This window comes from Molossus molossus, unplaced genomic scaffold (assembly GCF_014108415.1).
Source record: "Molossus molossus isolate mMolMol1 unplaced genomic scaffold, mMolMol1.p scaffold_m16_p_25, whole genome shotgun sequence".
NCBI lineage: Eukaryota > Metazoa > Chordata > Mammalia > Chiroptera > Molossidae > Molossus > Molossus molossus.
This window is the reverse complement of record NW_023425361.1, coordinates 2,760,448-2,773,560: the sequence shown is the minus strand read 5'-3', so window position 1 is coordinate 2,773,560 and position 13,113 is coordinate 2,760,448. Positions and strand designations below refer to the sequence as shown.

The window sequence follows — 13,113 nt, the reverse complement described above, 5'->3', positions numbered from 1 at the left end:
ATGTGAAATATCAGCAAAGAGATAATAAAATTACTACAGCCCAGCAATGCCTACAAAGTTTATATATGGATATGGTATAGAAAGTGATAATTAATCCTCTGGATATTTCTTAGCTTTTTTAAGAGTCAGAGTCTACATGATATCTGGAGCAAAAACACATGCTTATTGAGTTATTTTAGAGTTAAACTTGGAACCTCACTGGTCTCATCAACAATCATTGATCCTCAGAAAAATTGCTTTTGGTCTTCTTTCCACAATGCAATAGATTGAAATGCTTTCAGTGAGCACTTTCTCATGTTCCAGATTCAGTGCAAAGCACTGTTAACCCACATATGCCTCTGGGTTCTTAAGTCCTTTCTGAATGTCTCTGATCATCTGAGGGGTAGGGTACAGGGTCAGTTTGTAAATGCCTGATGGATAGATGCAAGTCAGCTTCTTAGTTTGTTTTTTTTTTTTTTTTTGTAGCTCTTAAATAAATAAGGAGTCATAATTTTATTATACAATATTTTCTCAAGAAATTTAGCAATAAATTATTGCCAATAAAATTAAGTACTTTTTAATATTATTCCAAATTGTTCAATGATGCTTGTCTTTGGTGTGGAGGATTTAACATGGATGCTTTTTTCCATGGTGTTTGCATCTGATATAAAGGACATAAAGGATTACCTATCATCTATCTATCTATCTATCTATCTATCTATCTATCTATCTATCATCTATCTATTCATCCATCCATCTATTGTCACAAGTAAATGTAGTAACAAGTATATGTACATAAATAAGTAGAGATGCATAATATACATAAATATATACTGTTTGCAATGAAATCCACTAAAATATAACAATACAAAGCTATAGGCATAAAATTATGGAGATTTTATTTTTTTCTCATTTTCTTATAATCTAAACTTGATATAATAAATGTTCATAAAAATATATAAGAAATATGTTTAGCACCAATAGTCATGAACCCTGTTTTATATTTAGGGTCAATGAGCATCAATGAATGGATGGATTTCATAGAAACTTGCTAGGAGGCCACCAACCATAGAGGCTTTCTTCAATCCTCTCTCCTAAAATGGGATTGACCTTTGTCTTAGTTTGGGCTGCTGCAGATGTGGAATACCATAGGCAGGTGGCTCAAACCACAGACATTTATTTCTCACAGTTCTGGAGACTGGAAAGTCCAAGATCAAGGCACCCGCAGATTATGTTTGTAGTGAGGACCTGATTCCTGGTTTTCAGATGATTGTCTTCTTGCAATATCACTGGCAGAAACTGGAGAGGGATCCTGTGTCAACCCCCACAATGAGGGTCTCACACCCATAACCTAATGTAACCATAATCATCACCAAAGGTACTTAGACATTCTACCACATTGGGAGTTTGGGTTTTAACATATGAATTTCAGGGAGGCACAGATATTCAGTCCACAACACTTTTCTTTGGGCTTTTATTCTATTCTGCTTCAGTTCACTGCACTGCTTATTTATGGGCCAAGTTTTCTAGTTATGCCTTGTGTTTCCTAAGACATATATACCTATTTATATTTGGCATTCCATAGCCAAAGTACAGATCTTGATTAATAAAAATAATATTGATAAATGCTGCGGAAAAATAATTTCTGTGTAATCTTAATACTTGGTATACCCGAGAAGCAGTTGTTTCTAGACACAAAATACCATAATGTTGCCTATCTGAAAATGTTCTCAAAATAGTTACTACTAATAAGCTCATTTAAAAATTTTAATTTCATAGAATCTAGTATTATAAATCTGTTAAAATATCTATTCCAACTTTTAAAAAGTATTACTAGAGAATCAGCAACTGTATGATTTCTACAGACAGAGACTAATGGGAAGCCTAAATATGTACTTTACTTAAAATAAAATAAAAACAAAACAAAACAACAGCAGCAAAAGCAAAACACATACATGTTGTCTAGTCAAATACAAGTTGAACACAAACACTCATTTACCCAGAACTGCCATAAATTACATGGTGCCTAACCATCCAGCTTTGGGCTTGAATTCATTGTTTTCTATGATATTTTGTGGCAACTGCTAATTATCATGAGCTGCCCAATAAATGTGATGGATTGTCCAATTAACTCTTCATCAGCATCCATTTTTGAAGATGCTACCTATTGAAATCGGTGGCAGTTTATGACCTCCATGTTGCATATGTAGCTAATTACTCCTTGGACAGTAATTATCAAGTTTCTTGTGCCTCATTCAGTCATTTTGTTTTACAAATTATGATGCCACTAAGTTTCCCACTTCATTTGACTTCACAATGATGGCTCTCCAAGGATTACTAAAGGTCTGCTATGGAATGTATGGGTCATATGAACGTTGAAGTAGATTACGGATATATCTGTTTTCTAGGTTTTCCATCGACCGGCACACTGACCTAGAGAGACAATTCAACATTAATGCAGATGATGGAAAGATAACGCTGGCAACACCACTCGACAGAGAGCTAAGTGTGTGGCACAACATAACGATCATTGCTACTGAAATTAGTAAGTGCCTGGGTTTAATTTTTTTCTTGTGTGACTGGGTTCACTTTATGCCTAGTGATCACAAGCAGGGATAAATGGTCCCTGTTTCCATTAGATAGTTTGGCATTGAAACTTATTTTATTATCCCCAAGGAGCCTTTGAATGAATCGCCTCAGCAAGAAATAACTTACATCGTGCTACATTACCAAAGGTTGGAATATATGTGGAAAGGAAATATTCTTATATCCAAATATTGCTATAGATTATATCCATTACTCAACCATTAAAAACAATGTTGTGCATATCAAAATATGAAGAAGAGTTTAGTATAAAAGCGTGGGTAAAAAATAGAATTCAAGCTCTGGCCAGTTTGGCTCAGCGGTTGAGCGTCGGCCTGCAGACCAGAGTCTCGGGTTTGGTTCCTGCTACGGGCACATACCACAAAATAAATAAATAAATAGAATTCAAGGACTATACACTACAATTTAAATAAGCAGACACTAACATATATTATATATAATATAGAAACTCACTTACATATGTGAACTGTGCTCATACATATATACATATATAAGCAGAAAATATAGACAGAAACTTCACACTATCAATACATATTACTTTGGAGAGATGAAATTATAGATGATTTTTTAATTTTGTTTTTTAGAGTTTAATGTATTTTACACATTAACTACAGGCTATTTAAAATTGTATGTTCAATACAAAATTTTTTTCATAAATTCCATGCAAAAATGTAAACATTCCAGGGTTGTTAAAATAAGATATATTATTATTTTTTAAATTTTTCTTCTTTATTAATTTTAGAGAGAGAGGAAGGGAAAAGAAGAGAGCGAGAGAAACATAGATGAGAGAGAACATGGATTGGCCGCCTCCTGCATGCTCCCCACTGGGAATTGGGCCCACAACCTGGGCATGTGCCCTGACCAGGAATTGAACCGGCAACTTCTTGGTGCATGGGTCAACACTTAACCACTGAGTCACACCGACCAGGCAACATATATTAGTCTTTCTGTCCATTTGTTATGCTCATAGCTTCTTTGATTGCCCTAATGACACTATTAAGTCTCCAAAGAATAGCTACATGGTAAAAATTAGTGCTACAATATCTTTGACAGCTTGTACTCTGTCTTACCATTTTTCCTAAATTTATTTATTTATTTTACAAATGTTTCTCCTTTTGCCCCCATTTACCCCCTCCTCCTGATCACACCCCTGCACATGTGCCCAGCATTGTTGTCCTTGTCCATTGTTATGCATACCTGCATACAGGTTCTGTGTTTTATCTCTTTCCTCCCCTCCCTCCCTACACTCCTTCTGAGGTTTGTGCCCCACTACTATGTCTCTGAGTCTATTTTGTTCATCAGTTTTTTTGTTCATTATATACCACCAATGAATGAGATCATGTGAAATTTGTCTTTCTCTAATTGGCTTCTTTCACTTAGGATAATACTTTCCAGGTCCTTTCATATTGTCTCAAAGGATAAGAGATCTTTCTTTCTTAAAGCTGCATAGTATTCCATTGTGTATATGTGCTACAGCTTTTTTTTTTTTTTTTATTTGTTAATTTTTTTTGTTACAGATGTTCCTCATTTTCCCCCTATTGACACCCTCCTTCCCTCCCCCTCCACCCTATACCCAGCTTTGTTGTCTATGTTCATTGGTCATGTATACATGCATGTAAGTTCTGTGGTTTATCTCTTCCCCCACAAACCCCCCTCCTCAGAGACTCGTCAGTCTGTGCCCCACCTCTATATCTCTGGGTTAATTTTGTTCAGCAGTTTGTTTAGTTCATTTTATTCCACAAATAAGTGAGATCATGTACCAGTTTTTTTATCCACTCATCTATTGATGGACACTTGGGCTGATTCCAGATCTTAGCGATTGTAAATAGTGCTGCTATAAACATAGGGATACATATATTCTTTCTGATTGGTGTTTAGGGTTCTTAGGGTATATTCCTAGAGGTGGGATCACTAGGTCAATTTTTAATTTTTTGAGGTAACACCATGTTGTCTTCCATAGTGGCTGCCCCAGTCTGCATTCCCACCAGCAGTGTACTAGAGTCTCCTTTCCCCCACATCCTTGCTAGCACTTGTTTGTTGATGATTTGTTGATGGCGGCCATTCTGACAGGTGTGAGGTGATACCTCATTGTTATTTTAATTTGCATGTCTCTGATGATTAGTGATGCTGAGCATTTTTTCATGTCTCTTGGCCATTTCTATGTCCTGTTTGGAGAGGTGTCTCTTTAGATCTTCTGCCCATTTTTTAATTGGGTTCTTTGCTTTGTCTTCCTTTTATTGAGTTGTATGACTATTTTATGTATTTTGGAAATTAACCCCTTATCTGGTGCATCATTGGCAATTATGGTCTCCCATATAGTGGGTTCCCTTTTTGTCTTTTGCTTTGCAGAAGCTTTTGAGTTTGATGGAGTCCCATGTGTTCATTTTTTCTTTTGTTTCTCTTGCCTTGGGCATTGTATCAGTGAAAATTCTACTGCATATATCTGAAATTTTGTTGCCTGCATCTTCTTCTAGAATTTTTATGATTTCATGAGTCACATTTAAGTATTTTATCCATTTTGAGTTTATTCCTGTGTATGGTGTAAGTAGGTCATCTAGCTTTTTTTTGTGTGTGTGCATGTAGCTGTCCAATTTTCCCAACACCATTTATTGAAGAAACTGTTTTGATTCTACTGTATGCTCTTGCCACCTTTGTCAAATATTAATTGAGCATATTGTCTTGGGTCAATTTCTGGGTTCTCTGTTCTCTGCACATAGATTCCATTGATCTATGTGCCTGTTCTTGTGCCAGTACCAGGCTGTTTTGATTGCAGTGGCTTTGTAGTATAACCTGATATCCGGTATTGTGATTCCTCCTACTTTGTTCTTCTTTTTCAAGATTTCTGTGGCTATTCCGGGTCTTTTTTGGCTCCATGTAAACTTTTGGAGTATTTGTTTTAGTTCTGTGAAATATGTCGTTGTATTTTGATGGGGATTGCAATGAATCTATAGATTGCTTTGGGTAGTATGGACATTTTAATGATGTTAATTCTTCTAATCCATGAACACGGTGTATGCTTTCACTCTTTTATATTTTCCTCTATTTCTTTTTTTCAATTACCTGTAGTTTTCTGTGAAGAGGTCCTTTCTTCTTTGGTTAATTTTGTTTCTAGTTATCTTAATATTTTTGCCACAATGATAAATGAGATTTTTTTTTTTTTTTAGTTTCTTTCTGTGAGTTCATAGTTTGTGTATAAGAATGCCATTGATTTCTTGATGCCATTTTTATTATTATACAAAAACATTTAAAAGGAATATTATGCCCATTTTATTTTCAAACAAAATATATTCTGTGTATTATCGGAATCTCTTTTTTCCATAAAGGATCCGTTCACATGGATTCAAGGGAGATACTGAATTTTTGAGAGATGTGGGACACTAAATAAGGAAATAAAACTGACACTAAGAAAAATTCATGGGCATACATACAATATAGAGTGTGTTGATAATACTTACAGGGTACAGGATCTAAAATCTGTTCTTTTTTCTTTTGCACAACTAATGTGAAAAAAGATGAAATACTATGAGATACATGGTCAATTTACAGATAAAAGTAGTCTAGACCTTCAGGAAAGGCATGAGATGTGGGGAAAATGTCCTCCATGGAGCCTTAAAAACAAAACAAAACAAACCAGTACTGTGTGAAAAAGTGAAGATTCAAAGAAAGAAGAATGTTTGTTTCATAGCAATCTCAAGTGTGGGCACAGAGCATGCAGTGAAACTGATAATGTTGCTTGGACTCTACCAAACTGAGGGTCCTGGTTTGGACACTTGGGTGTTTTTCCTGAATCATGAGCCCCATTTTCTTCCTTAGTGTGTTTCTCTGGCAACAGTTTCCCCTTGTAACATTAAGGGATAAAGTAAATAAAGCATACTACTTGGTGGCTTTGACTTATTTGAAGTATTAATTCCATCTAAAGAAGCTCAGGCATACAATTTTTGTAATTTACAATTTTGATGTTTCATTATCACCTTAAGCCTCTACAAAAAACTCTATCTGCTCAGATTGGTTTAAAGCCTTATAAAAATGTGTAAAAGGATCACAGTTTTCTTTAAAGTATGTAGGTAGTAATTACTTTTAAAAGAACTTTCTTGTATATCAAATACAGCCTGGTTGATTTAGTCATAATCCATGACACTTTTTTATGAGCTGGATGCCTTCCCTTAAATATTTATCAAGGAGACTCTGATTATGAGGGTTTGTGTAGTTCATTTTAAGGAGGAAAAAGGCGTCAATACACAGAGGGTAGGCTAAGAAACATTTCAGGACAATCCAGAATCAAAACACTCATTTACAAGGAATCACAGACGAGTAGGAAGACAGACACAAAAGCAGATGCTGGAGGGTAATGAGCTGTGAACTCCAGGCTGACAAAGTCAAAGAAGACTGTGTATTTGCTCATTCACTCACTAATTGTTACTTGAGTCGTTACTACTTGCCAAGCACTCTTCTAGCTATTGGGGTATAGCAGTGAGCAAAGCAGGCAAAAATCCAGGTGGTCTTGGAGTTTTTTTTCTTGTGGCACCTAGAAACACCCTATATGGAAGGGTGAGTGGAATATGTGGAGAGACCCACAAAGAAAGACACACAAGTGAGGAAGAAGAAGGTGAGTGTCGGGAATGACCAACAGTTCCATACTGAGAGTGTGAAAAGTGTTGAAACATACCTCTTTCAATAGACATAGGGTCATATTTTAAAATTATAGCACAATAAATATGAACAAAAATCAAGACATTATGTCTATCAGTAAAATAAATATTATTTTCTTCTTTTAATCAAAAGATATGTATATTTTACATTTAATATTATTTTTATTAGTTCCAGGTGTACAGCATAGTGGTTAGACAATCGTATACTTTATAAAATGTTCCCTGATATTTTCAGTATCCACCTGGCAATATTTAAAGAAAGACAAAACACTAATTCTAAAGAATATGTGTACCCCTATGTTTATTACAGCATTATTTACAACAGCCAAGATATGGAAGCAGCCCACGTGCCCATCAGTAGATGAGTGGATAAAAAGCTGTGGTATATGTATACAATGGAATATTACTCAGTTATAAAAAGGAATAAAAAAATATTATTTGTGACAGCATGGATGGATCTAGTGGATATTATGCTAAGATTTTTTTAAAGTAGTAGAGTTATTATTATTATTAATAATAATTATACAGTATAATAAAATTACCAAAAATATTAAAATGTACATCAAGTAAAATTTTCTTTATGGCTTGAAAGAAATCCCTAAATATGTCCCAGATTCAGTTTTACAGTTGGCTCCATAAAAAGCAAAAGTACAGAATAGCTCTGTGCACATGAAGAACAGGAGCCTGTCTATGAACCTTTCAGAATTTAAAACCTATAACCCAGACTTACATTATTCTGTTCAAACAATGGGAGTTATCTCATATTTTTAATCAACTAAATAGTTTGTTTTTACTCAGAGATTGAAAACTAAACAAACTACATAGGCATATTTTGGGTCAAGAAGCAAGCTTAATTCAGGGGGTTGATATCTCAAGAAATATGAAACTATTTTTTAAGTTAAATATAAACTTAGATAGCAATCTGCTTTTTAAAAAAAATTTTTTTGCATATAACTTTCTTGGAAAAATAAGAGTGCAAAAGGGAACTTTAGTTTTTAGCTGTAAAGTATTAGCTGAGGTGGGCATAAATTTAGAAACTTTAAATGTACAATTAAGTCATATTTTTCTAAATCATAAAAAGAGGTAGAATTACTATGACTACAGAGAATGTAAGGGAAATTGTAATTACTAAGCAAATAGCTTGGTAACTTGTTTTGACTTGGTTTTATTATTTAGCTCATCACATAGTGTTTACCTTGCAAAGCCACATACCAGGTTTTGGGGAAAAAAATATTAAAAAAAGATTTATTGTATTTGGATGAGATGAATATTTAAAACCATCCAGGACAACAGAATCCCTTAGGGAGTGGTTCTAATAAAGTTAAAGAAATATTTATTCCAAGCAGAACAATTTAAAATTACTCTCAGAACTCCATCTCATCAGGCAAAGATGTAAACAAATGAAATTAAGCTAAAAAAATTGATATTTTAGGGAAGTCTATCTGTTATCTCTTAATGAGAATGAAGATGTCATTTATCTTCTTGTGTCAGATTCACTGAACCAAGGTAAAATGATCCACGGAGTGCATTACCCAAGTATTTCACTGGTACTAGATTGGCTTGTCCTCAAAATCAACCAGCATATCTCGTTACAAGAGATGGCAATTGAATGCTTTTAGAGGGACCTGGAGAGTATATGCTAAGCGAAATAAGCTGGTCAGAGAAAGACAAGTATCATATGATCTTACTTATAGGTGGAATCTAATGAGCAAACTGATGAACAAAATAGATCTAGAGACATGGAAGCATGAAACAGACTGAGAGGTCTCCGAGGGAAGGCAGGGTAGGGAGATAAACCAAAGAACTTATATGTGTATATGCATAACCAATAGACACAGACAGCAATGTGGTGAAAGCATGATAGGGGAGGGCAGAACTGGGGCGGAGGGGGTGAATGGGGGAGAAAGGGAGGACATATGTAATACTTTCAGCAATTAAATAAACTAAAAATAATAAATCAGTGGCCTACAAAGAAATAGGCTGTGCTTATCTAGCAATCTCTGCTAAGTATCTCTGCTAGTAGCAACTCATTCCCTGCAACTAGAGTGCAGGTCTGCTGTTTACCACGGTGGTGAAGGAGGTACATTTAGCTGACTAAACACTGAGAAAGCATTATGGAAGCCTTACGATGCATTTAATTCTCACTCCACTCTGTGAACGTCAGTACCATTACTATATGCATTTTTCACATAAGAGAACACAGGCACAGGTTAGGTAACTTGCCCAAGATTTCATAAAGAGCAAGTTCTGGGTTGGGGGGGGTGGGGGTGGGCGGGATTGGTACCCATGCTGATTAACTGCAAATTGTGTGCTTTTAGTTACATTCCAGGGAAGAAACCTCTTTTATATGTCCTTCGCTTTCACTCTCGTGCTTAAACTGAGCTTCTGATATTGTCACATCCCTTCCTGAAGCAAGTAAATGAGGTTGTTCTATGTGAAGCAGAAGGGAGGAGGGCAGGACAAGGGTACAGTGTAGGAAAGAACAAATCAGCACTAGATCTGGCATTCTATTCTAATGTTTGTGACCCAGGGTAGGATTATTGCCTATGGGGCAGAGCAGAGCTTTGGAATTGTTCAGGCTGGAATTATGTTCCCATTTTAGAGATCAGAAAACTGAGCAACAGGGAAGAGACAACACAAAATAGTACATTAGAGGGAATACAATTTTTCAGTGAAGATCACAGAGAAATTAACTTGCAAGCTGCGTCAAATCACCTGGGTGGACTTTAAAACCAAACCAGAGGAGTTCTGGTACATCTCCAGGACCTAAAATCACAATCTCAAGGCAGAGATTCAAGAATCCATGTTTCGAGAAGATGGTGGCGAGCAAGACCGGAGGGAGGGTGAGTGTGTGACAGAGTGAGCGAGTGTGTGAGGGAGTGTGAGTGGACGTGAAAGCAGACGGCCAAACCCCAGCAGTGCAGCGCTGTGGAGGAGAATGTTCCTGTGCTGTGGATGGGAGCAGCCGACTACAGCAGAAAGCGGCCCTTCAGGGTTCTGCTCCCTGAGCCACGAGGAGGTCCCACCATTTTGGAAGATCCCAGGTCTTCCCTGGGAGGAGGCAGTGGGAGCGGCTAGGGCCCAGCAACCTGAGCCCATCAGCACACCTGGCACCATCGGACCAGTGGACATTCTGTGTCAACACAGACCAGTGCACAGTAGTGGAGCTCCCAAGGTGCTGGTCGCAGAAGCCACAGACAGCCTGGAGCCTAGCACTATCCCCCATAGTAGCAGCCCGATCAGAGTCCACATATACCCCCAGCAACAGAGGCTGGGGAGCAGACATTCATCCCCAGGCAACAGAAGCACAGACCAGCAGCTAAGACCCATCCACAAAAAACTACAGCAAAAGCTGAGCAGGAGTTGAGCCCCATGGGCAGCAGCACTCCGCAGCCACCAGCAACAAGACCTGGGACTCCACAGAGGCCTGTGCAGTCCAGTAGCCCACAAGAGCAGTGGGAAGCCTGAGCCCTAGAGAGACTGCTGTTATCCAGCTGCCCACCCTTGGACATGGAGGGTGCTGGGGCACCAGAGAGGCCTGTGCGTCCCAGCAGGGACTTTGTGATCCATTTACCTGAAGAACCTGCGAGGTACTGAAGCACCAGAGAGGCCTGTGCTAACCAGCAGGACTGTGAGATCTAGTTACCCAAGGGGCCTGCTAGGTGTTAAAGCACCAAAGAGGCCTGTGAAACCCAGCAGGGACTGTGCCTTGCCATCAAATTACCCGTGGAATCTGCGGGGTGCTGAAGCACAAGACAGGCCTGCGTGACCCAGCATGGATTGTGCCATCCAGTTACCAGTGGGACCTACAGGGTGCCCAGGCACCAGAAAGATTTGTGCGACCCAGCTGCACACAAGATAGGTGTAGAGCATGTGAAAATGGAGTTGGAGTGAATAGAAGCTACATAGAAGATCTCCCAAGACCAAATGAGAATTACAACAAAAATAAAGTCAAACCCTTGGAAAAAAGCAACAGAAAAGCAGCAGGACAGGACCATATAACCAGGGACACAGGTAGGAACTTCTGAAGTGCGAAAGGATGGCGGGCTGGGAGCCCATGGACAGCAGCAGTCTTAGCTGTGAATAGTGTCCTTGGATAATAAAGACTAATCCTGCTCCATAGCACAGAGAGCCTGGACAGAGCGCTAAAATAGCCACAGCCACTCACCTGGGGGCTACAGCACAGGGAGGGCAGACTGGGCTGGAACTCTGTGGGGACATTCAGGATTTGGAGGGCACTCAAGATTTTTGCTGAGTTGCGGCCACAAAGGACGGTGGCCAGTGTGCTCCTTCCCAGAATCCTGAGGAAAAGCAGCAGCCCCACCCCCCTCAGCCTTTCCCAGGTGAGGCAAAGAAATGCAAAATGAGGCTCACTAACAACCAGCATCTATCCCACCCTCTGGAAACCCTCTTATGCAGAACGCCAGGGCTACATTCCAAGGCACTGAGTAACTGAGACTACTAGCCACCAGGAAAAAGCTAGAGGATAACTGAACCATTCATGCATTTGCAAATCTACGCAGGAAAGAAAGAACATGGGCCCGCCCAGGCTCAAGAAAACCCAGTACAGGGAACCACAAACAATAGAACACCAACACCCACAGGGAACATTTGGCAGGCTCCAAAACCCAAGAGATAGCCAAAATGGTAAAAAAAGAAACAAATCCCAAATGAAAGAACAAGAGAACTATATCAAAGATGAGATAAATGAAATGCAGCTAAGCAAATTATCAGAGGTAGAGTTGAGAGCCATGATCTTGAGGAAGCTCAACAGCATAAGTAAGGACATCAGCACCAAGAGTAAAGATATAGAAACATTGGAAACCAACCAAGTGGAAATGAAGAATAACATAGCAGAAATTAAGAACACATTGGAAGGACCAACAAGCAGAGTAGACAAAGCAGATAACTAATTAGTGAATTAGAAGACAGGGTAGAAAAAAACCAACCAATCAGAAAACCAAAAGGAAAAAACAGTTAAAAGACAGGAAGACAGCTTAAGAGAACAGTGGAACAACTGGAAACATAATAGCATTCGAATCACAGGAGTCCCTGAAGAGGAAGAAAATGGGCAAGGGTTAGAGAACATATTTGAAGAAATAGTGACAGAAAACTTTCCTAACTTGGTGAAGGAAGGAAGGCATTCAACTTCAAGAAGCACAGAGAGCCCCAAGTAAGAAGAACCCAAACAGGCCCACACCAGGACACAGGAATTAAAATGCCAAACATTAAAGACAAAGAGTGAATCCTAAAAGCAGCAAGAGATAAGCAACAGGATACCCACAAAAGAAACCCCATAAGGCTCTCAGCAGACTTCTCAACAGAAACACTACAGGCCAGAAGGGAGTGGCATGAAGTAATCAAGGTCATGAAAAACAGGGATCGGAATTCAAGACTACTCTATCCAGCAAGGCTATCATTAAAAATAGAAGGTCAAATAAACAACTTTCCAGACCAAAAAAAAAAAAAAAATACTAAGGGAATATACTAACCTGAAACCAGCACTGCAAGATATGCTAAAAAGACTGCTGTAATTAGAAGAAATAGGAAGAAAAATAGAACCACACTAAACGAAAATGGCAATAAATAAATACATACCAATAATCACTTAAATGTGAATGGTTTGAATGCTCTGATAAAAAGACACAGTAGCTGACTGGATACAAAACCATGACTCACATATATGTTGTTTAGAAGAGACCCACCTCACAACAAAAGACTCATATAGGTTGAAAGCGAAGGGATGGAAAAAAGTCTTTCAAGCAAAAGTAAAGCAAAAAAAAGCTGAGGTAGCAATACTCATATCTGATAAAGTAGATATCAAAATGAAAGCCATAACTAGAGACAAAGAAGGCTAGTACATAATATATAAAGTATCCAT

The 13,113-nt window shown here is 38.2% G+C and overlaps 1 protein-coding gene across 1 annotated transcript in view; it reads left to right on the top strand.

The window, feature by feature from the left end:
• CDH8 (cadherin 8) overlaps nucleotides 1-13,113 on the top strand; it is a 414,745-nt gene that overhangs the window by 270,510 nt on the left and 131,122 nt on the right. The window contains exon 8 of the mRNA XM_036278160.1: nucleotides 2,388-2,524. Within this exon, the coding sequence (XP_036134053.1) occupies nucleotides 2,388-2,524 (137 nt within the window). The remainder of the gene's footprint in view (nucleotides 1-2,387; nucleotides 2,525-13,113) is intronic.